The following is a 25,660-nucleotide window of genomic DNA, read 5'->3' as shown; positions in this document are numbered from 1 at the left end:
CATGCTTACCCATCAGGAATAATGGGAACGGGAGAGCCCATAGGGAATAATGGAAACAATGCTTGCCCATAGGAAACAATGAGGACAGCGATTGCCCATAGGGAATAATGGAAACAGTGATTGCCCATAGAGAATAATGGAGACAGCGATTGCCCATTGGGAATAATGGAAAGCGTGCTTGCCCATAGGGAATAATAAAAGCGATTGCCCATAGGGAATAATGGCGAAAGCGATTGCCCATAGGAAATAATAGAAATCATGCTTGCCCACAGGAAATAATGAAAACACCGATTGCCCGTAGGGAATAACGGAGGCAATGATTGCCCATAGGGAATAATAGAAATGATGCTTGCTCATAGAGAATAACGGGGACAGCGATTGCCCATAGGGAATAATGGAAAGCATACTTGCCCAGAGGGAATAATGGAGAACCCACTCGCTTGTAGGTAATAAAAGAGACCATACTTTCCATTGGGAATAGTGGAGACCCTTTGTTTCCATAGGGAATAAAGGACACCACAGTTGCCCGTTAGCCAGCAATTGCCAATACACAATGCATTCCAATACAGAATCCAAGTTTGCTCATTCTACTTTATAAAAGACAAGCTGTATTGGTGATGACTCACTTTTTATACCTGCACTGGAGCACTCACTAGCCACTCCGCAGCAATAAAAAATGAGTTGTCAGCAACAGGGCTTGGCTCGGAGGCCAAGAGGAGGCTGTGGTGGCAGCGGGAAGAAGGCCCTTTGTCCCTGCAGCGCAGTCCATTTCTCAAGCCCCTTCTTAGGCCCCCCTCTCATGGAAGCAGCGATGGAGTGGCAAACATTCCTTCGAAGGCCCCTTGCCCTCCTGATGCTGGTGCTGGGCTGAGTAGACAGTGCCAAGCAGGACTTGCAAGTTGTCAGGCTCTGCAGGAAGCTTTCTGGCCAAACCCCCACTTCCCTACCCCAACGGACCACACCTGGAGGCACCAACAGCAATGATGATGATGATGATAAGAAATCAATAATAACGTGTCCTCTGCTTATTGTTGATTGTGTTTCAGATAATTCGAATAATAATGATAACAACAACGACATTCATTTCAGGATGACTTAACACCCACTCAGAGCAATTTACAAAGTATGTTGTTATTATTCCCACTATAAAGAACTCCCTGTGAGGTGGGTGGGGCCGAGAGAGCTCTGAAAGAGCTGTGACGAGCCTAAGGTCACCCAGCTGGCTTCAAGTGGAGGAGTGGGGAATCAAACCCGGTTCTCCAGATTAGAGTCCTGCGATCTTAACCACTACACCAAACTGGCAAAGGGCAGGAGAAGCAGCACGAGCAGCAAAAGCCCCAACAGCAGTTTGGAGAGGTGTGCCTGTTGGAACCCCACCAGCAAGCCAGGCCACACCATGGCTCCCGCAGATGTCGAACAGCTGTAACAAGGCGGCAGGGAGGAGAGATGAGCCAAAGCAAGGGTGGGCCAGCCACCTGAGGACGAGCAGCGCAGTTGGAGCCATGGGCTGACCCTGCCCCGCCACCTGGAGCCACCTGAAGCAGGGGCCAACCTCGGAGGCCGGGGCCAACCAACAACCAGCCCACAAGGCACAGCCCATAGAAAGGGGCAGGGCTGGGGGAAGGAACAGCCAACCTTCTCCTGGAAGGTCAGAGGGAGGGCGTAATCGGAGGGTTGTGGCCAACACTGGCCAAGGTGTTGGGCCTCACCCTGAGGGCTGGGGGTTGGGCACCAGGGCAGCACTGGTAGGAAGGGGGAGGGTGTAAAGAAGGCTCCTTTTCCTGTCAGGGAGGAGGGAGATCTTTTCCTGAAGTGAATGGTGTCCTCCTCAGGGGTTGTGTGGCCAAAAGAGGGGCAGAGTCCCCAGTACGGTAAATCCCAATTCTGAGGCCGTAAAAAGAGTGAAGCCTTCTGACCGCCAGGAGGGCCATTTGCCTAGGGGCCGACTAGGCAGCTCTGAAGCCAAAGATCAGGGGCCAGACAGAGTTTCCACAGGCAGCACCACAGTGAATGGGTGCATGCGGGGCAGGGACATGCCTGGATGTAACACAAAGGAAGCCCTCCCTGCTGGCACTCCCTACCCTGGTGCGGCAGCATGTCCCCTGCCGCACCGCTTTGTCAGGTTAGGAGGGTGCCAGCAGGGAGTGCTTTCTTTGCAAGTCCTGCTTGACAGTGCCCACTGAGCCCAGCGGCAGCAGTAAGGGGAGGAGGGTGAGAAGGTCTTCAGAGGAACATCTGCCAATCACTGCTTCTGGGAGGGGGACAGAAGAAGGGGCGGGGCTGCCGGGACAAAGGGCAGTGGCGGAGGCACCTGCCTCGCTGTGAACGGTGAGGCTAGGGAGCTGCCTCCTCACAGGTCCCTCCCCATGCAGGATCTTTGCAAATCCTGCCCAGCCAAGACTTCCCTCCTCTCGCAGATTGGACAGCCCTGAGTAGATTTGCAGGCTGTCGAGGGTGGGGGGAAAAGCCTCGGAGCACCTTTGTCAGGGGGTGCACAACTCCAGGACCTTTGGGCGGAATTCTCAGCAAGGGCTCCTGTATCTTTAAGAGCTGCTGGGCACTGAAGCTCTCCCATCCTATGTGGCTCTTCAAATCAAGAGCGAAGCTGCAGCTGTGCTGTGACGCTCGTAAAAGTGCATGAACGTTCAGGGAACAAAGGACCCGCAAGCTGTTAGACCAGCTTTCTGTCTCCAGCTGTGGTCAGACAGATGCTTTTGGAAAGCATCAAGTACTGTTTGAGCGGTCCCCCTTTGCAGTGTGTCTTCAGCAACTGCTGTAGCACAGTGGTTAACTGGTTCAGCTGTGAATCAGCACTCTACCAGTTTGAATCCCACTACTGCCATGAACTCAATAGGTAGCCTTGGGTAACCCACCCTTCTCAGCCCCAGCCCCCTAGCTGTATTGTGGGGATAATAATAACACTAACTTGTTCACCGCTCTGGGGGAGGCACTAATCTATTTAGAAGAGCGATATATAAACACAGTTGTTATTATTTGAATTTTCCGAAACACAATCAACAATAAGCAGAGGTCACATGTTATTATTGATTTGGCCTTGCTAAGCTGATACAAGTTTCCACTGGAGACCTAAGTATCAACTAGATATCGGTGTAATATGTACGCTGTTCCAAGTAGGTGTTATGTCAGAAAGCTGCAGTTTTTCCATATGAATTGCAAAGGTTTTTTTAGATGGTTCCAAGTGCCTGGATGACATTGGGGACTACTGTTGCATTCTTCTTCCATAGTCGGGTGGGTTCTATTGCCAGATCTCTATATTTAATCATTTTTTCTTGTTCTTTTTCTTCAACTCTGGCATTCCCAGGAATTGCAATGTTGATTATCCAGACTTTCCGATTTTCCACGACTGTTATGTCTGGTGTATTATGTTCAAGTTGCCAATCAGCTTGAATTCTGAAATCCCACAAGATCTTGACTTGTTCATTTTCTAGCAACTTTTCTACCTGATGTTTCCATGAATTCTTTGATACTGGCAAGTTATACTTATTTTATTTATTATTTTGATTTATAAACTGTCCATCCTCAGGCTCTGGGTGGTGAACAACAGTTAAAATCAATAAAAACTAGAAAACAATAATTCTAAAATCAACATACAACCAGCAATAATAAATTAACCAAGTACATTAAAGTGCAATGGTGGGGAGAACCCCACCCCCACCCAAAGGTGGGAGGCCGACATGGCACCGCCCCCTTCAACCACCAAACGCCTGGCAGAACAGCTCTGTCTTACAGGCCCGGCGGAACGATAATATGTCCCACTGGGCCCAGGTCTCCATTGACAGAGTGTTCCACCAGGCTGGGGCCAGGACTGAAAAGGCCCTGGCCCTGGTTGAAGCAAGGCGGGCTTCCTTACGGCTGGGGACCACCGGTAAACATTGATCCGCTGATCAAAGCGGTCTCCAGGGAACATACAGGGAGAGGCAGTCCCGAAGATATGCTGGTCTCAACCCGCTCAAGGCTTTAAAGGTAAGAACACCTTGAACCTGATTCGGAATTCAACCAGAAGCCAGTGCAGCTGGCGCAGGACAGGTGTGATATGTGACTGGTAGGATATACCAGTCAGGACCCATGACACCGCATTCTGGACTAGTTGTAGTTTCCAGATCAGGCCCAGGGGTAGCCCAGCGTAGAGTGAGTTACAGTAATCTAGCCTGGAGGTGACCATTGCATGGGTCACTGTAGCCAGGTCCTGTGGCGTCAGGTAAGGGGCAAGTTGCCTGATCTGATGGAGATGGAAAAATGCAGACTTGGCAACCGCCGTGACCTGGGCCTCCATCGACAGGGAGGCATCCAGGAGCATGCCCAGACTCTTCACCACTGGCAAAGTTGCCAGTGGTGTCCCATCCAGGGCAGGGAGCTGGATCCCAACATCTGGCAGCCCCTGTCCCAGCTGCAGGACCTCCATCTTCTCCGGGTTCAGTTTCAGCCTGCACTGTTTCAAGCATGCTGTCACAGCCTCCAGAGCTCTGGCCAGATTGTCCGGGGCCGTGTCTGGCCGGCCATCCATCAACAGAAAAAGCTGGGTGTCATCTGCATATTAATGACAACCCAGCCCAAACCTCCGCACCAACTGGGCAAGGGAGCGCATGTAGATGTTAAATAACATAGGGGAGAGTATTGCCCCTTGAGGAACCCCGCACACCAAAGGGCGATAGATCTCCCCCAAGCGCCACCCTCTGTCCCCGACCCTGGAGAAAGGAGACCAGCCGCTGTAAGGCTGTCCCCCTAATCCCCACATCAGTGAGGCGGCTGGCCAACAAGTCATAGTCAACCATGTCAAACGCTGCTGTGAGATCGAGTAACACAAGCAGCGCCGACCTGCCTCGATCCAGATGCCTGCAAAGGTCATCTGTGAGGGCAACCAAGGCTGTCTCCGTCCCATGGCCAGGACGGAAGCCGGACTGGAATGGGTCCAGGACTACAGCATCATTCAAGAATTCCTGCAGTTGTACCGCCACCGCCCGCTCAATCACCTTTTTACACAATGACCAATGAATCAGCTTTGCGACCATGTCATGTCTAGCTTTGTTGTCTGCCTCTGCAATTTTGCTGCATTTGGAGATAAGGTGGGACACATTGTCATCTTTTTCCTGGCAAAGTCAACATTTTGGATTTTCACTAATTTTCTGAATTTTGGCTTTCATAACATTCGTTTGCAATGCTTGTTCTTGCGTTGCGAAGATTAGACCTCCTCCTCCTTCTTCTTTGTTATTGTTATACTCTAAGGGCAAGAGTGCTTTCCATTATTAACTATCAGCGATTGCCATCCCCATTATTCCCTATGGGCAAGCATGATTTACATTATTCCCTATGGGCAAGCATGATTTACATTATTCCCTATGGGCAAGCATGATTTTCATTGTTTCCCTATGGGCAAGAATGATTTCCATTATTCCCTATGGGCAATTGTTGTTTTCATTATTCTCTATGGGCAATCGCTGTTCCCATTATTCCCTATGAGCAAGCATGCTTTCCGTTATTCCCTATGGGCAAGCATGCTTTCCATTATTCCCTATGGGCAATCATTGTTCCCATTATTCCCTATGGGTAAACATGACTTCCATTATTCTCTATGGGCAATCGCTGTCCCCATTATTCCCTATATGCAAGTATGATTTCCATTATTCCCTATGTGCAGTCGCTGGTTTCATTATTCCCTATGGGCAATCACTGTCTCCATTATTCCCTATGGTCAAGCATAATTTCCTTCATTCCCTTTGGGCAAGCATGCTTTCCATTATTCCCTGTGGGCAAGAGCTGTTTTCATTATTCCCTATGGTCAAGCATGCTTTCCATTATTCCCTATGGCCAATCGCTGTCCCCATTATTCCCTATGGTCAAGCATAATTTCCTTCATTCCCTTTGGGCAAGCATGCTTTCCATTATTCTCTATGAACAATTGCTGTCCCCATTATTCCCTATGGGCAAGCATGCTTTCCATTATTCCCTATGGGCAAGCATGCTTTCTATTATTCTCTATGGACAATCGCTGTCCCCATTATTCCCTATGGGCAAACATGATTTCCATTATTCCCTATGGGCAGTTGCTGTGCCTATTGTTCTCTATGGGCAAGTGTGTTTTCCAGTATTCCCTATGAGCAATCGCTGTGCCAATTATTCCTAATAATTAATTGTGCCCATTATACTGTATGGGCAAGCTTGCTTTCCATTTTTCCCTATGGGCAATTCCTGTCCCCATTATTCTCTATGGGCAACCAAATTCTACATTATTCCCTATTCTACATTATTCCCTATTGGCAAGCATGTCCTCCTTTATTCCCTAATGGCAGTCATGCATTCTCTATGGGCAGTCATGTATTGTCTATGGGCGATCGCTGTCCTTAGCTTTAGTATGTCCCCCCTCAGCACTGTTGCAGTTGTCTGTAAGCCAAGATTCCCCCAACAGTTTAATCGCTAGCTTATTACATTTGAGGATGAGAATGTATGAAGCAGGAATTATTTTCTTTAAAATTCTCCCCTGGGAATTGAAAGTGTGTGTTGGTATTGTTATTTTCAGTAAGTTACTGGTTGGCATGATGTTTGAATGAAACCCTAGGTCTGACATTTCATTACCCAATACAGGCTGGAGAGACACTATTTTTCAGAGTTAAAAGTGGCATGAGGACCGTATTTATTCAAAATATGTTTATCCCATCCTTCCCAGAAGCTCAGGATGGCTTACAAAGATGAACAACAAAAACCATACACTCATAAGCTATTAAAAAACTTATCTTAAGTATATTGAAATCTCAGGCTTTCATCAGCAATACCTTGTGGTACACATTCATCTCAATCATTCTGGCATTTAGCAGCTTTTTGTGCTATTTCAATGCTCATTTGATCAGGCAGAATAAAAGAAACATTGGCACTTCTACACAATGTTTCCTAATCATCTACTTAGAGGGGTTTTCCCTGCTTTGCTGTGGTCTTTTCCAAACCAAGCTAGGTTTGTGGAGATAAAAGGGAAAGGTGTACAGCTTTTATCAACAACAAAAAGGGCTAGAGTCTTACTCTTTTTTTCAATGAAACCTGGGAATTCAAAGGAAGTAGGTAATTTAGAACACTGACCTGGATTGTCCAGGTGAGCCTGATCTCATCAGATCTCAGAAGCTAAGCAGGGTCAGCTTGGGTTAATAATTGGATAGGAGACCTCCAATGAAGACCAGGGTTGCAAAGGCAGGCAATGGCAAACCGCCTGTGTTAGTCTCTTGCCATGAAGACCCCACCAGTGGTTGCCATAAGTCAACTATGACTTGAGGGCAGTTGGGACAGTACATTACAATGCTTAACCAATCTAGCAGTTGCTAGTTTTTTAAAAAATGTATCCCAAAGCCCTGTGGGGGCAAATGGTGGCCCAGGGGGAACAAAACTGCAGGGAAAATGTGGATATCCTTTGCTCCGCAGAAGCAGCCTAGGCATACTCCATGGAAACGATGGTTTTGTTGTACCAGGAAACCTCACTTTCTTATACCCATCATCTAGCCAGGAATGTAAAATGTTTCCTAGTGAAAGAACATGAAGAAACCTGAAATATTGCTCTTTTTGTAAACAGGTCATAATTCACAAATGATCAGCCATTTTGAGTTACAGTTGTAGTCATTCCATTCTGCGTTTTCATGTAAGATAATAGTGCAATCCTCGACTCCGTTGTAGTTGTTGGGCTCTCCTTTTTTCCAGTTTGTGTATCCTACTGGTGATCCGTTTGGATACACAAACCTGCCCTCTGTCTGGGTATCGGTTATATCAAGAAAAGCAGGCTTGGAGTCCTTCTTTGCTAGTTCTTGCACGGCAGTGTTCTCAGCAGCGTTCTTGGGGCAGGCCACGGCTGCTCCAGCTTTCGCACACAGGGCTCTGCCATTACTGAAAGTATCCTGCTGGTGAGTTGAAATGAAAGTTTTCTGTCCGACTGTCAACCCCTGTAGTAACACCACTGGGCACAGAAAGAAAAAACGTCAGCAGTGAGACTCTCCTTACTTCTTTTTTTAATCCTTCCCCAAAGAAAGACCCCCTGCAATTCACCCTTCCCATGTGGTTGTATCATTCACACCCAACCTCCTGTGGCCTGCAATTTCGCTGCAAGGAAGAACTTCCCTGGTGCAAAGGGCATGGCATGATGTGGATTGTAGACTACGAATGAAACATCGTATGGGAGGAGCTTTCATGGTGCTGTCCTCATGGTTAGCTTGACATTCTTGTACATACCCCCAGTCAGCATTTTCAATAAAAGGTGAAAAACAAAGCATTTCAGCAGTGTCGTACAACTTGCTCACAAAAGGGCTTGCATTGGTGGATCTCTCCCAGCAACCCCTTAAGACCCCCCTGTTAGCGGTCAGTCTTGCGCCAACAATATTTGAAGGCTTATGAATGTAGTTATGCCATAAGCCCCTTCTCTGAATGTGCTTGGAGCATTAAAACTACCGCCCAAGCAGGCAGAATCATGGAAGCCAGGAGATGGAATGTGCAAGCGAGACAGCCTCTCACCCTATATTTCCATTACCGTCTTCTTGATGGTAAATAACACCCGATCCCCTAAACTCTATCCAACTTTCACCACTGCTTTCCAGTTATCTCAGAGTGTGTGTTGTGTGTGTTTTGTGTGCTGTTGATCTTTGTTATTTTCAGTTAAAAAAAACCCTTTTGGTTGAAAACTTTGCCTGGTCATTGAAAGAGTTCTCTAGCTGGGACAATCCTCATATACATTGGAAGAGATCCCTAAGTTACCTCCTCTTGCTGCCCTCCATGCACGCTAATTCCCCCAACTTGTAAGGAGACCTTCCCATTGAGTTACCCCCTCCCAACCATTGGCAAAGGTCATGGAACACACACAAACATGCATGAAGCTGCCTTATATTGAATCACACCATCGGTCCATCAAGTCAATATTGTCATCTTCGCCCCCCACCCAAAGGCTCTGTGAGTTTCACCTCCCCTTCTAGGAGGTGAAGAGGAAATAAACAAACCCTGTGAAGAGCTGTTTGCTGGCTCTGTAGAGAGGGGAAATTGACAAAGCCTTCCAATCTGTGTTTTAAAACTCGGCTTCCCAGCTAACATTGCATCTTCCTTCACTTGAGTGTCCTCATGCAATTTGTCTCATGTGTCTTAGCTCTTAGATGGGCAGTGGCTTTCCAGGATCTCAGGCAGAGGATTTCACATCGCCCACTGCCAGATTCATTAATCAGAGATGACAAAGATTGTGCCTGGGATCTTCTGCATGCCGAGCACATGATTTGCCACTGAACCACGGCCCTTCCCATGTTGGTCAAAAGCTGCAAGAACAGGGTGTTCTGCAGTAAGTAAGGGAAACGGGGGGAACTGCCCTATCTTCCTATTGCGTTAATGGAAGTTGGCTTTGTGCATTTCCTGGAACAGCAGAAAGGAGGAGGGATGATGTTGCCTGATTATCCCTGCTCGCATATCTGATGGCTTTTTGCTTGCAGGACCCCCACAGCCTTTTGCATAAGGAGCTGTCATGGGATGGGAGCACAGGGGAAAATTCACAAAGGGGTCATCATGGTTCATAGGATGCAATGAAGTAAAGCATCAGTGGCTTTAAAGGAAGGAGTGTTGGACAGACTCTTGGAGGAGAGGTCCATCATGGTGACTAAAAGGGACCATCCAGAGGTGGTAAAACTTTTGCATACCAGTGCTAGGCAGCAATATCAGCGGCCCTGTTAGTTGGCCCTCCAGGTCAACAGGCTGACCACTGTGTATAGCAGGAGGCTGGGAGGGATGGCCACGAGTCTGATCCCGCAGGGCTCTTCTGGTGTTCTTAATGCAATAAAAGCATCTTTGTTACGCCTTAGATCCGGAGGAGTTAGCCATGTTAGTCTGTAGTTGCAAAACAGTAGCACCTTCAAGACTAACCATCTTTATTGTAGCATAAGCTTTCAAGAACAAAGAGAGCTGTGGTTCTTGAAAGCTTCCACTACAATAAAGTTGGTTAGTCTTAAAGATGCTACTGGACACTTTACTGCTTTGTTATGTCTTACATTTTTTGGATTTGTTCAGTTCAGCTTGAAGAGCCTGTAAGTTGTTTTCCAGAGCAGTCACTCGCCTTTGAAGACTGTCAGTAGCTAAGGGAAAGAAGAAGGGTTGGGAAAAGCATCATTCAGCACCAACAGTTCCATTTATCGAAAAGGGTGGTGATTGGTCATCACGATTGATAGTGACTCCAACAACTATCAGTCTCTACAGTTCACTGTACATGTTTATTTTAGTGCATTTTTATTCCACTTCCCAAGAGTCCTGAAGTGAAATTAAATGACTCAACAATTAAAAATATCCAACTGAATCAATAAGAATCAATCAATAAGAACAATACAATAAGACTGATGTCTCTTCTAAAAAAGTCACCCCAGATGCCACAGCAATATGCGTCGGACTAGGACTTGGGTGGGCCTGGTTCAAATCCACACTCTGCTATGCAGGCAGAGTGAGGATTGGGTGAGTTTGGGCCAATCACCAACTTCAGCCTAACCTACTTTGGAGGATTGTTGTAGGGATAAAATGGAAAGGGGGAGAATGTTGTACTCTTAAAATCCCCACTGAGGAAAAAAAAAGCCTGGGTATAAATGAAAGGAATGGAAAAATAAAATAGAGTCAAATAATCACATCAATATTGGCATGTGAGAAATAGCCCTTCCCCCTTCTAAAAGAGATGCAATGAAATGTCAAAAGCTTGAGTAAACAGGGATGTTTTAGTCAAGTACTTTGTGCTTATATACCGTTTTTCAAGACAACTTAATTCCACACTCGATGTCAATGTCATTATTATCCCTACAACAATCACCCTGTGAGGTGGGTGGGGCTGAGAGAGCTCTGAGAGAGCTCTGACTGTCCCAAGGTCACCCAGCTGGATTCAGGCAGAGGAGTGGGGAATCAAACTCAGTTTTCCATATTAGAGTCCTGCCACTTTTAACCACTACACCAAACTGGCTCTCCTAAAAGACAATAGGATAGATGCCAAGCAAAACTGAAGGAAGAGGGGGTTACAAAGACAAGGTCCCACTACTAAAACAACTCTGGCTCTGGTTATTACCAGCCTCACCTCTGGGGGGGGGGCACAGAGAGCAATGCTTGAGATAAGGATCTTATCTAGCATGCTGGATAGAATGGGAGGAGGCAGTCCTTCCATTATATGTTTGCAAGTGTACATGTTTTCATAAATACAGATCTTGACGACCCTCTAACCTGTACAGAAATGTCAAATGCAGCTAAGAGTCTGTGTACACGAGACATCTAACACAAAGATGCTCAAGTGTAGAGAGAAGCAATATTAGCTGGGAAGCATAGTTCAAAAAGACAGGACCAAAGGCCTAGAGAAACTCATAGTAAGAAGGCAAACAGGAAATGCTTGTTCATCTCAGCCACTGTGGACAACAGCAAGCAGTAATGGACATAAATTATGACACAAGAGATCTCAGATTTTTTTCCTACTAATTTTATAGTTAACTGTAGGAGGAATTCCGCTAAAGGTCCCTAGAGAGCTTTTTGGTATTGCATTTATTGGAGTTTTGTCTCATGAGCATCTGTCATGGTACAGCATGTTTTGCGATGGGGCAGATGTACCCATGGTGTTCTCAAGTCAAAAATTGGGCAGAAAACTCTGCTCATTTTGCCTTCTGTCTCTGGATCCAGAAAGCCCAGAGACTTGATGTTTTTAAAAAGGAAAGCTAGGAATCCAGGCCAGGTAGTGGGCCAGATAGCAGGTAGTGTCCGGGGTTTGGGTCCCATCCCCCAGACTTGCCAGGAGGGAGCAGTGGGAGGCAACCGGGAGGCAGTGGCCCTACCACCCCAGCCAGCAACCAGGTCCAGAACCTGCCTACTCCAGGGGGAAGGGGCGAAAGGCCAAAGCCTCAGAGGGCTGGAGGGAGCAGGGGGAGACCAGCCAGTCCCACCCTCCAGGGGGAAGAGAGGGGGCTAAGCAGGACAGAGGAAAAGGGCCAAGTCAGGGGGAATAGGGACCCAGCACCAACCCAAATAGAGCCCTTACCAGCCAAGGAGGAGAAGCAGCCACTACAGCCCTGAGCCACACCCCGGCTAGAGGACAGCAGCCTGGTTCAGGAGTGGCTAGGAGCCAAGCCCCTCCAGGTGGAGCTGCCACAGGCATTCTGGGGGAGGAGATGGGCAGCCCCGCCCAGTATCAAGGAGCAGGCAGCCCAGAAGCTGGCCAGGGCAATTCCTCATGAGCAAGGCCAGGCAAGCTTGGCAGCGCAGAAGCCGGCTGGGGCAGCTCCTCGTGAGCAAGGCCAGGCAAGCTCAGCAGTTCAAAGGCCTACTGGGGCAGCTCCTCGTGAGCAAGGCTGAGGAGACCTCACCTGGGGATGGCTCGCATTCAACCCCACCCTGCCAGCAAGGCAAGGAAGCCAAGAAGGGATTAGTGGTAGGAGGGAAACACCTGAGGGAAGGCACAGCTGGGCCAAGTCAGGAGAGGGATCAAGCCTAGAAGGAGGGCGGGGCGGGGAAAGGAAACCCTATATAAGGTGGCTGGGAAGAGCTCTGAGGTGGTGGGTGTGAGTAAGGAGTGATGGCATGGAGGGAGAGCAGAGCAGTGTGAGAGCAAAGGCAAGGAGGAGAGTGGATGGAGGAGGAGGAGACGGCAGAGGCCAAAGAGGGTGGGTGGCACAGGTTGAGCAGGCCAGCGAGTGGATTGAGAGGGAGCCTGGGTGATGTATACCGCCCCTCCTTCCACAGAGCAGGGTCCTGCAGAATCCCTGCCCCCCCTTTGATGTCAGGAGGTGACCGCCCAGCGCCACGCCCAGCGGCGGCCGCTGCAAGCCCTGACAGGTAGCACATCTAGATTCCGCATTACATCCAAGGGAGCAATATGGAACCCTACTAAAGATCTAACTATAGCCCCTTCTGAACCCAGGACATAATTCCTCGCTTTCCCTGAAATCAAGCCAAAAGCTGTGGGTTTGGCTTATATGTGGCTGTTTGCACCTCCCATTGGAGCTGCGATGAATCGCTGGCAAAGGTCCATTCCTGCCTCCTTCTCTGTTGCTCCATAGCATCTGTTTCTCCACCATGAGATGGAAAGAGTATCTAAAACTCAATTATTTCTGATACTCAGATATTTCGCCACCTATACAATGTTCCCACCAGTCCCAAAGCAAAAAAGAATAAAAAAAGAACTTTCCCCTGTCTGCTATCAAACCAGAGATTCATTGATCCTGCACTGAACTTAATTATTTTTAGAAGAAGAAGAAGAGTAGATAGGGGAGGGAGGAAGAATGGAAAGGAGGAGGGGGTGGCTGGCTAGCCAGGAGTAGCCCATCACAATGCATTGGGCTGGCAGAGGGCAGGGGTGGGGAGAGTGTGGAACACCAAAAACAGAATTAAAAAGTATGCACAGAGAAACAGCCTACTGCAAAGCAGATTTTTTATTAAAAAGTCATGGTATAAGCACTCCCAGGAAAGCCGTGGAAAAGCCCCATAGTGGCCGGAATGACTACTAACAGCAGCCAATCTGGTGCAGACGGTTATGGGAATAATGCTGCAGTATGGGAACTGAACAAGTGAAATAGACCCATGCAAACTCAACGTGTATTAAACACAAAAGCTTGTCACCATGCTCTGATGGCTGCAGGAAAAGGCTTCAAGAAAGGGTTTTTGAAGTGAAAGGGGGGAGTGGAAGGTTTTTTAAAAAAACCTTTCCCTACCAATCAGGTTACCATTACACATCTTGACACATGATGGAGTAATGAGTCTGTAATGCCAGAATTATAATTAACAGACTTGATATTAACCAACAGGGAAGAATTGGTAGATGGGGTGAAGGTGGTGGGGACCTTAGGGGGAAGTGACCGTGTCCTCCTTGAATTCCAGTTGCTGCGGGGGGGCCAAGGAAGTTCATAGCCAGACTTGTAGGTTAGATTTTCATAGGGCCGACTTCAATGAACTCAGAAGCTTGATGAGAGTCATTCCGTGGGGGAGTGTGCTGGAAGGGAAAGGAGCGAGTGAAGGGTGAGCCCTTCTCAAACATGGGCCGTTGTCACACGGGCTTCTATTTAGTGCGAAAATGGCGCAGTTTCCCAGCAAACACCCACCTTATTCCAACACTGATGCGATTTTCTCTCTTCTGCTTTGTGCTTGATAGTCGTGATATTTTGCGCCTCAGTGTGAATGCCTCACATCGATGTTTTTCACCTCGCCACGCCATAGGCCCACCCTTTTTTCCTCTCCTCAATCCCAGAATCCATTTCTCCCGCAACTCCCTTTTTTTTTGTAATAATGTCGTTATATCGCTATAACGACATCACACAATGAAAATTTTCTGTTGAAGAAAACAAGTAAAAATGACTGAATTGCCATTAGAGAAATTTTTATTTTAACCCAAAACCACACCTTGCTAAAAACGGCCGTGTTCAGTCATTTTCCAGTTTTTTTTTTTTAAATTACGATGTTATATCGATATAATGCCTTTATTTTTTTTGTGCGGGAAAATTTTAAACTCCGCAACCATTCTATCCGACTTCCGCTTTCAGTTTTGCATTACCGAGAGGATCTTAGGCGCGGGAGACTGCAGCCTCATCCAGCTGACAACAACTTCAGTTGTGCACACGGATTTCAGATTATTCAGGAAACTGCAGTAGATTAGGAAGCTAATGTTATTCCATTATAGTGGAATTAAACGCCAAAAAAAATTTTTTTAAAGGGGGAGGAGCTGCTTCTGCGCCCGTTAGAGAGAACGGAACAGAGCGCTTAGGTGTGGACAGCTGGGAGCATGAAGAAATGCGAGGTGACCCAAAGAAACATTACTGTGCCAATATCAGCGATGACGCAATATGCTGTAAACTTAACGGAACAGATGCCCGTGTGATGACGGCCATGATATTTTGCAAGCTCAAGCCCTCACTAATCCAGCAAGATGGAAACATGGTAAGGGCTAAAAGAAACTGATGTGGATGAACAGAGAGCTCCAGAATAAGCTTAAGGAGAAAAAGGAAATGTCCAGGAAATGGAGAGAAGGACAGATCTCTAAAGAGGAATATATGAGAGTTACTAGGTGCTCCAGATCAGCCATCAAAGCTCAGTATGAGCTGGGTCTGGCCAGGGGGGCTTGCTACAATAAGAAAAACTGCTACAGATATGCGAGAAGTGAATGCAAGGTAAAAGAAGCAATTGGACCACTGTTGGAAGTGGAAGGAGAAACTCTGATGGAGGAGAGAGAAAAAGCAGACTGGCTTAATGGCTTTTTTGCCTATGTTTTCTCCCTGAAGAACTTGAGTGCATCTAGAGATAGTAGTAGACATGACAGGACACCTGGGGGGCTCATTGACATTGACAGAGAGGTTGTGGAGAGGCATCTGGCAGCACTGGATGAATACAAATCCCCTGGGCCAGATGATGTGCATCCAAGAGTGGTCAAATAACTTTCTAGAGAACTTGCAGAGCCTCTGTCCATCATCTTCAAGGACCCCTGGAGGACTGGGGATGTGCCACAAGATTGAAGAAGAGCAAATGTTATCCCAATCTTTAAGAAAGGGAAAAAGGATGACCTGGGAAACTACAGGCCAGTCAGTCTGACTTCTGTTTCTGGGAAGATATTAGAGCAGATTTTAAAGGGATCGATCTGTAAGCATCTGAAGGACCACTTAGTAATCCGGGGAAGTCAACATGGTTTTGTCCCCAACAGATCTTGTCAGACCAACCTGGTTTCCTTCTTAGATCAAGTGACCAGCTTACTAGAACACGGGAACTCTGTCGACGTGATTTCCCTGGATTTCAGTAAAGCTTTTGATAAGGTTCCCCATGACATTCTAATGGGTAAACTGGAAGACTGTGGACTGGACTATAGGACAGTTCGGTGGTTAGGGAACTGGTTGGAAGACCGCACCCAAAGAGTTGTGGTCAAGGGCATTTCATCAGATTGGAGGGAAGTGTCCAGTTGGGGGCCACAGGGCTTGGTTTTGGGCCCAGTACTTTTTAATATTTTTATCAATGATCTGAATGAAAGGGTAAACGGGCTACTCATTAAATTTGCCAATGATACCAAATTGGGAGGAGTGGCAAACACCCAAGAAGGTAGAGTTAAAATTCAGCAAGACTTTAATATGCTGGAGAAGTGGGCGGTTGTGAACAGGATGCAACTCAACAGAGATAAGTGCACAATATTACATCTGGGCCACAAAAATGTGAAGCACAAATACATGATGGGGGATACACTTCTGAGTAGTAGTGTATGCAAAAGAGATCTTGGAGTAAGAGTGGACTGTAAACTAAATATGAGCAGTCAGTGTGATGCAGTGGCAAAAAAGGCAAACCCAGTCTTGGGTTGTATCAAAAGGGCGATTGCATCGAAATCGCAGGAGGTCATAGCCCCTCTCTATACTGCCCTAGTCAGGCTGCACCCGGAGTACTGTGTGCAGTTCTGGAGGCCTCACTTCAAAAAGGATGTGGACAAAATCGAGAGGGTGCAGAGGAGAGTGACGAGGATGATCAGGGGTCTGAAGACTGAGCCCTACGAGGAAACGCTGAGGGCCTTGGGAATGTTTAGTTTGGAGAAGAGGAGATTGAGGGGGGACATGATTGCTCTCTTGAAATATTTGAAAGGCTGTCATTTGGAGGAGGGCAGGGAGCTGTTCCAGTTGGCAGCAGAGGGTAGGATGCGAAGCAATAGGCTAAAACTACATGCCTAATGGTACCAATTGTGTATTAGGAAAAACTCTTTCACGGTCAGAGTAGTTCAAAGGTGGAACCAGCTGCCTAGGGAGGTGGTGAGCTCCACTTCACTGGCAGTTTTCAAGAAGAGGCTGGATGAATATTTGTCAGGGATGCTTTAGGCTCATCCTGCACTGGGCAGGGGGTTGGACTAGATGGTCTGTATGGCCCCTTCCAACTCTATGATTATCATCAAAAAGTGGCACCTTACCTGCTGTTTCTCCCTTTTGTCCTTTTTGACCTGGAGGTCCTTGCATTCCTGTTGGGCCTGGAGGTCCAGCCTTTCCAGGGTATCCCTGTTGGCCCTTCAGTCCGACCCCTCAGGTTTGTCAAAAAAAAGAGAGAATGGTTTTCTATGAGGTTTAATTCTGTCAAACCAAGAGCTGCTAAGAGGAACTCCTTCAAATCCCCATCCACGGTGGCTGCCCTCGTGTGCTAAGTTGCTCCTCAGAATCAAAACGTCCCACTGAATGTCTTTTAATTTTTAGATTTCCACACCTCCCCTTAACAAAAAGGCTCTTATGCAGGGCCGGAACCAGAGTTTCTGGCGCCTGCGGCCACTTGTGCACGCACACACCACAGACTGTGCGATGACGTCATCACACAATGATGTCATCACACAGCGCAGGATGGCTGGAGCGGCGCACAGAAGCTGCTCCGTGCTCCGCACGCTACCCCAGCAGCAGCATGCGGCTTCTGCGTCCGGCTGAGGTGTGTGGGGGCAGAGGAGCGCGCAGCGGAGGTGGCGTGGCTGGCTCCAGCTGCTGCTGCAGCCAGCCAGCCCCGTGCCGCCGCCGCCGCCGCCACCACCACATGCCCCAGCCAGGTGCAGAAGCCCTGAGCCGCTGCTGAGGCGGCACACAGAGGCTGCTCCGTGCTCCGCACGCTGCCCCAGCAGTGGCTCGCGGCTTCTTCGCCCAGGTGGGGCGTGTGGCGGCAGCAGTGGCACAGGGCTGGCTGGCTGCAGCAGCAGCTGCAGCCCAGTCATGCCAGCTCTGCTGCACGCGCCTTCGCCCCCGACACTCCCTCCGGCGCCTCCCCAGTGCCCTCGCGCCCGAGGCCACCGCCTACCTGGCCTCAATGGGTGCGCCGGGCCTGCTCTTATGGGCACTTACAGAATAAATCAATACAAATATAAAACAGTATCATAGCAGTTAAATCCCACAACATTATTCTAAGTCAGTAGTGTCAATAATAACAACAGGAAACATCTCAAAAGTAATCAGCCATAAAGCAAAGAGAAGAGATCAGAGCAGCAATAAAAGCAGATTGCTACCAACCCAGTAATTAAAAAACAAACATTAAAATGGCAAAACAAACAAACAGAAACCACCAAATTAAATAAAAAGCCTGAGCAAATACTTTCACCTAGTGCTAGAATAACTTATTTTATTTTAACAAATTTTATCTCTCTCCTTTCTGCCCTTATAAGGGCCACCAAGGCAGCTAACAAGTTAAAACATACCTACTAAAATCACGAAAACAGTATCCGGGGTCTGAGACACAGCCCCCGGCCTCGCCAGGAGAAAGCAAGGGGAGGCAGCCGGGAGGGGGCTGCCCTGCCACCCCAGCCAGCAGCCAGGGCCAGAGCCTGCCCACCCCAGGGGAAAGGGGCGAAGGGCCGAAGCCCCAGAGGGCTAGAGGGGGCAGGGAGAGGCCAGCTAGTCCCACCTTCCAGGGGGAGGATAGGGGGCTGAGCAGAACAGAGGGAGAAGGCAGAGGCAGGGAGAATAGGGGCCCAGCAGCAGCCCAAACAGAGCCCTTACCAGCCATGGAAGAAAAGCAGCCGCAGCAGCTCAGAGCCACGCCCCAGCCTCCACCTCAGCTTGAAGACAGCAACCTGGCTCAGGAGAGGCTCAGAACCAAGCCCCTCCAGGTGGGACTGCTGAAGGCATTCTGTGGGAAGAGCTGGGCAGCCAGGCAAGGGGCCACAGCTGGGCCTACCTTCAGTAATCAGCTCAGCCAGAGAGGCCTGGCAGCCAGCCAACATGACACACCTGTTGCTGATCCAGGCAGCCCAGCCAGCTACCCCAGCTGCAGCAGCTTGAGACAAGCCAGGCCAATGCAGGGAGGCCAAGGAGGGGTGTGGCCTGGCAGGCAGGACCCGCAAGGAGGGCGGGGCGGTGAGAGAAGGCCCTATAAAGGCTGGCTGGGAAGAGCTCTGGGGTGGTGGGTATGAGTAAGGAGTGATGGTGTGGAGTCTTGGAGGAGAGTTCTGGGAGGAGGAGATGACAGAGGGCGAAGGGGGTGAGCAGGCCAGGTTGAGCAGGCCAGCGAGTGGACTGAGAGGGAGTCTGGGTGATGTATACCACCCCTCCTTCCACGGAGCAGGGTCCTGCAACATCCCTGGCAACCCTCTGATGTCAGGGCCGGCCCAGCCGGCGCCCCGCCCGACGGCAGCAAGCCCAGAAAAACAGATAATTTAAAAAATCAAAACCAAGAGCTTAAGAATGCATAAAGACATAAAAACAACAATTAAAACATTGGGCATGAAGAAGGGATCATTGATGGTACACCAAAAGAAACAAAAAGTCTTCACTCACAGATGGAAAAAGGTGTTGTGACGTAATAAAATACTGACAGTGGATAGATCCAAAGAACCTAGAGGTTTAATATACAGATGTGGAGCACCTGCCCCTAGAATGACTGTCATGTGAAGAGCCCCACGTTAGGGAACACCAACCGGGCAAGCCTAAGCTGAGTTACTTCAGTCATTGATTTCAACGGGCTTAGACCAGAGTAACTCTTCCTAGGATCAAAAAGAGTCCAGTAGCACCTTTAAGACTAACCAATTTTATTTTAGCATAAGCTTTCGAGAATCAAGTTCTCTTCGTCAGATGCCTGATACAGAGACTGGTCAAACATCTCTGTATCAGGCATCTGACGAAGAGAACTTGATTCTCGAAAGCTTATGCTAAAATAAAATTGGTTAGTCTTAAAGGTGCTACTGGACTCTTTTTGATTTTGCTACCACAGACTAACACGGCTAACTTCTCTGCATCTTCCTAGGATGGCATTGATAGTCTCCTATAATTCAGAAACAAGAAAACAGTCATGTTCACCCTTTGGAGGGAGGGCTGTATCTGGGCAGAAACAGAAAAGAAATATTTCTTCTATCAAATTAGAACAAACTGGTTCTTTCTGGGCAACCACTTCTCCCCCTCCCCCTCCGCCCCCATCAACATTGCCTGTGTGAAATGGAGACTGATATTCTAAATATCCCTGGGGAGAGAGTTCTAGAGTTTTAGTGCTGCAGCCAAGAAGGTCCTGTCCCAAGTTACCACCTGTCAAGCCTCATTCTGGTAGTCTTTATCTGTAGACCTAGATACGTTACAATTTCACTATGACTGTTCCAGTGTCCAAAGACAGGAACCTCAGGGTTGTCAACACTGAATCCACGACTGCCTCTTCGGCATTGGCAATTTATTTATTTACTTCATTTATACCCCACTTTTCTCCCCACTGGGGACCCAAAGTTGCTTACAGCATTCTCCTCCATTTTATCCTTGCAACAACTCAGTGAGGTAGGTTAGGTTGAGAGTGTGTGACAGGGCGGAGGTCACTCAGCAAGCTTCCATGGCAGAATGGGGATTTGAATTTGGGTCTCCCAGATCGTTGTCAGTCACTCTAGCCACTACACTATGCTGCCTGCCAAGGAAAGAAGATTGATGAGCAGCGGGGGGGGGGGGGAGGTAGATGAGCAGAATCCACATTTTCAGTGCAGTCCACTCTAAGCTATTGAAATAAATGGACTTAGACTGGAGTAACTCTTCAGTTTGCAGTTTCTCTTAAGTTCCCAACATCACATAAAACGAGTGTATGCGTATGTGCCATCAAGTTGCCTCCAACCTATGGCGACCTATGAATGAAAGACCTCCAAAACGTCCTATCATTAACTACAAACTGGAGGACATCATTTCTTTTACTGAGTCAAGCCATCTTGTTTTAGGTCTTCCTCTTTTCCTAGCATTATTAAACTTTCCAGAGAGTCTTGTCTTCTCATGATGTGATCAAAGTACGATACCCTCAGTTTTGTCATTTAAACTTTTAGGGAGAATTCAGGCTTGATTCACTCTAGTACCCACTTATTTGTCTTTTTGGTATCTGCAAAACTCTCCTCCAGCAAACATACAGATCACAAAAATAGATAGTAGTACTCTTATAAGCTGCCAGGCATTTCTATTTATACATATCACACTACATAATTACATGGCTGTGGATTGCAAACATGATACCTTGGTCTCCCTTCTCTCCTTTGGTGCCGTCCTTTCCATCTCGGCCAGGTAAGCCATTTAATCCTGGATTGCCGCATGCCATTACTGTGCATGTGTTTGCTTCAGATCTGCTTGCATCAGCAGCAGCTGCGCACACCAGAGATGTTCCCACCACCAGGGCAGTAAAAAGCTGGAGCAGATACATTGCTAAGACCTTACAGACAATGAAGAACATATTGAATTAGCATTTTTGATCATCTGGAGCCAACTGGAGAAACCAGGTTTAGAAAGTCAGAGCTTCACACAAACAATCTTGGGGGTTCTGTTTTTACTTGAATCTAAGGAAAATTTTGACAGAGATTTTCAGTCCCTTCACAGAACTGTAGTTTCCAGGAACCTTTGATCAGGAACCATAGCAATGAAACAGCTTAGAAGGTGGTTTAAATGTATATGTGCCATGTCCAAATAAGGAAATCTATATGTGGAAGCACATTTTTTTAATGCAAGAACTGCAGCTATGAACATCAAAATGCATACTGAATATGGATGTCATCTGTGCCTCTATCTTTAGTTGAAGACTGCATTCCCTGGCTCCATTCTTGTGCAACTATTCTTATTTAACTATCTGCAAATCCATCACACTAGACTATAGAATGTAGAATTTCCCTGTCTGTACCAAAAGAGAATATTTTTTTAAAAATTAGCATGTGACTGAATAATTATATCAGCTGTTAAAGTGACTAATGCATTTTAGAAATAAATATGATTTATGCAGGCCAAAAAAGAGTTACAGGAAGGCTTCTGGAGACTTTCATGATTACCTTCAAGAACCCTCCATATGCACTAAAATCCAACATAAAGGGGTTTTTTTTATACAGGTAATAAGTCTGTGCTGCAAGGAAATGCTTCAGAGAGATGTGCCAGCATGGGATAAGGGACTGTAGAGTATAGTACTGTGTACTGTCTTTTGCTGTCAGTTTGCTCCTACCAGATAGTTCTGCATCATTTAATATGCCATGTTGACTTGCTTGTTTTATTTTAAGCATTGTTTTCAGCTCTGTATCAGATTTTTGCTTGCAGTTCTTACGCTATCCTTTATTCAGTTTCAGTCACTGCTTGACCTACACAGTGTAATCCACCTTGAATCTCAGTGAGAAAAGTGGACTATAAGTTGCATAAATAAATAGAGGGATGTTAATTATAAGGAGAGATCCTCCAATGGTTTCATTACTAGCTTATTACTTTTTAGCACTTCCTTGTACAAGGTAGAAATAGTTTTCTTCAAAGTCCTCAACTGATAATTGAGTACATGCTCCAACAATGTGATTTTCAAAAAATGAATACTGAACTAAACTAAACATGCAAAGATTCAGAAATATAAATTTTCAGTTATTTGAGTTATCCAAAAAACGGACTTTACATTAGCTAAAATTCAGAGAATCCCCTCCAATCTTGTTATACTCATTAGGCAATGAAGTATTGTGTGTAATCTGTAGTGGTATACAAGAAGAGGCATTTCCAGCCACAAGGGCGTATGTATATATGCCCAACAGAAAATGAAGTGTGGAGAGAAATGTATATCTAGATAGCATTCTGCAAGCATGGAATATCTTTCTGGTTATCTCTGCTAGAAATCACATTAAGACTGATTCATGTTTCAGTGATGTGAGTCCCAGGGGTATCATTGCTTGCCCTTGTTTGGAATTCTAGCCTCCATCGTAAGGTTAAACTTCTTGCTCCAAGTTTGGATTCAAAATGTTTAGATGTACTATTTTTAGACTTGTATAGTAAAATGGTGTCTTGAATACTACATTTCAGTTTAGTGCATGAAAGTAGCTTAACTCTTTTGGAGTATACCTTATGTCCTCTTGAGAAGGAGATATACAAATATTACATTTTCAGGCTTCTCTAGTAATCAAAGAGCCTTGAATTACATGTGGATCAAATGGTAGCATTCTAGCTATTATGGCAGTACCTTAAACCCATTTATGAAGAATAAATGTTCAAATGCCTCCCCTTTCAGACTTCTAGTAACCATAGTATGTATCAAATTGCATTCATGTTAATGTGTGTACATGTTTGTTAGTGTATGGGCTTTCATCAGCCAGTGAAAGAATTCTGCCTTTTATGATGCTATCCTAAGATTTAGCTTAGAAGAATGCAACTCTGTTTAGGATTGCACTGTTAAACTAATTAGTTAATGTATTTAAATCAGTAAGATTATTATCAAATCTGCAAAAATAGTGGCTTTTTAATATACTGAGGGATTGAATAAAGAAAAGCTATCACCCACATAATTAGAAAGAAAGGTGATGCTTATTCTTTTCTTCTCTCCTATGACAGAAACACGTTACAACCAGAATCAACTCAAACAATCTGCAAAAGTGTCCTTAACTCAGTTAAAAATTTTCACTACCAATTCAAACCAGAACCCTCTAATTAATCAATGAAATCGTTAATATAACAACAAACCCCGTTATATATTGGAGCCATAATATGATGGTGTATATTTAAGTGGTTATGTAACCCAGAACATCCAAACAATAGGAAGCATGAATTAAATCTGAGTAGGGAAAAACAGCAAATAATTCAATAAACCTTTATTTCTTACCAGAATGAAATACGTTGCTATGATCAACTGAAGTAGTTCATTTGATCTGAAAAAAGTGAGGAAGCCAAGAAAGGTGGCAGAACTCTGTTTCGATCAATCAAAAAAAATAGTAGGAAACCGTATCACCCAGGAAGTAGGCACTGGTTTGTCTTTGCTCTTGTGAAATTCTGTGGATTGCAAAATTGGACTTCATGCTCCATCATTTACAGGAATTGTACACAGGGCAATCTTGCCCAATCAATTTAACGGGGGGAAAGAACAAATAAATTGTTGAAATTTCAGATCACCACTCCTCCTAAGAAATTACAGGGGCATCTTTTACAATACTTGGTAATTTTGGACTACCTTTTAAAAGGCTGAAGAGTATTTAACCTTCTGATAGTGTTATGTATAATAATAAACCTCTCAGGATATATAAGCAATGCAAATGTAAAAGGAAACAACCTTTTTATAACTTTGTTCTTTGCACCTTGCACCCAGTATTCCGAAGTGAATAATGATTGGTGTTTCAGTGCCTTTCAGCAGAGCTCCAAGAAAACTATAAACTCTTCCCAGAAACCTGAGGCAATAATTTCTAATACAAGTGAAAACTGTTTGAGATAAGCTTCAGTCTATCCCACTGGCCCAATATTTATGTTGCCCCATTGTAGCCTTTGGTCAGCCAAGTTTTGCCAGTATTTGGAAGTATACAAAGCTTTGCAAAACCTGTTTACCAGAAGCACGTATGTCAGCCAGATCTATACTCCTGCATTAAAAAACTGTTATTTGTCTCTGACCTCAAAGAGTGTAATTTCTGATGTGTTACAGAAATCACAGAGAGTACGGGAAAGACTGGCTGCTGCCACACCGTTTAAGTCAAAACCTGAAAACGTGAGAAGAGCTCTGCTGAATTAGACCAGGGATCCATCTGGCCCAGCATCCTGCCTCACACAGTGGCCAGTTACTGCAGAAGGCCAACAACAGGGCGTAGAGTCTAGGCCTTCCCCTGACGTTGCCTCCTGGCTCTGGAATTGAAAGATTTGCCTTCTGTGCTTTTCTGCTGGGCTGGAAGTTTCTTCTTCCAACCTAATACCCAGTTATTTTTCTGCCTTGGTATCTCTTGCATAATCCACTTCTCTCCTCCCCTTCAACTCTATCAGTGTAATCCTAAGAAGAGTTATATATCCTTTTGGAATTCTGTAAGTTTACAAGGGTGTAACTCTGCTTATGGTGGCGCCCTAAAAGAAGGAGAGCTCCAGAAAAACCTCTTATCATTTCTTAATTGCTTCACTTTCAGTTTGGAAGGGAGCTGTTGCATTTTTTCATACGCCCAAATGCCAAGTACAAATATTTGTTAAATTTAAGGTGGCTGCTGTTTCCCTAACTTGCTGGCTGTATTTAGATGTAAAGTTTTAAGAGCATACAATGGATTTCTGGAAGGTATTTGGGAAATCCCTAAGAAATGACAAGTCCCCACTGCCAGCGCCAGAGTTTCTGGTGGCTGTGGCCATTTGTACACGCGCGCGCAGAGTGCATGCGCCACAGACTGCGATGATGTCATCATGCAGTGCAGGATGGCTGGGGTGGTGCGCGGAAGCTGCTCCATGCTCCACACACCGCCCCAGCAGAGGCTCGCGGCTTCTGCGCCCGGCTGGGGCATGTGAGGGTGGAGGAGTGCACAGAAGAGCTGGCGTGGCTGGCTGCAGCTGCTGCTGCAGCCAGCCAGCGCCGTGCCGCCGCCACATGCCCCAGCCGGGCCCAGAAGCCGCAAGCCGCTGCTGGGGTGGCGCGCAGAGGCTGCTCCATGCTCCGCATGCCGCCCCAGCAGCGGCTCGCGGCTTCTGCGCCCAGCTGGGGCGTGTGGTGGCGGCGGCACGGGGCTGGCTAGCTGCAGCAGCAGCTGCAGCCCAGTCACGTCAGCTCCGCTGCACATGCCTCCGCCCCCGACACCCCCTCCGGCGCCTCTTCAGTGCCCTCACGCCCGAGGCCACTGCCTACCTGGCCTCAATGAGTGCGCCGGGCCTGCAAGCCCGTGTTCATAAGTGCTACTAATACTATTATGGCTGTTTACAGATGTAATCGAAATGTTACCTTATAGCCCTAGCTCAAACCAAAATACCTACTCTGAGTGTTTTTGTAAATGTAAGTAGTAATATTAATGAGGGAGATAGAGGGG

General features: G+C 46.7%; 1 protein-coding gene across 1 annotated transcript; it reads right to left on the bottom strand.

Annotated features, from left to right (window-relative positions):
- Positions 1-6,615: 6,615 nt before the first annotated feature.
- LOC129332014 (mannose-binding protein-like) lies at positions 6,616-23,850 on the bottom strand. Its single transcript, XM_054982766.1, has 5 exons — positions 23,506-23,850; positions 20,916-21,108; positions 16,892-16,999; positions 10,008-10,091; positions 6,616-7,948 (listed from the first exon to the last, which is right to left on the bottom strand). The coding sequence occupies exons 2-5, from the start codon at positions 21,097-21,099 to the stop codon at positions 7,572-7,574; spliced, it is 753 nt and encodes a 250-aa protein (XP_054838741.1). The 5' UTR covers positions 21,100-21,108; positions 23,506-23,850; the 3' UTR covers positions 6,616-7,571.
- Positions 23,851-25,660: the final 1,810 nt, after the last annotated feature.

This window comes from Eublepharis macularius, chromosome 6 (genome assembly GCF_028583425.1).
Source record: "Eublepharis macularius isolate TG4126 chromosome 6, MPM_Emac_v1.0, whole genome shotgun sequence".
Classification (NCBI taxonomy): Eukaryota; Metazoa; Chordata; class Lepidosauria; order Squamata; family Eublepharidae; genus Eublepharis; species Eublepharis macularius.
This window is presented reverse-complemented; position numbering and strand designations above follow the sequence as displayed.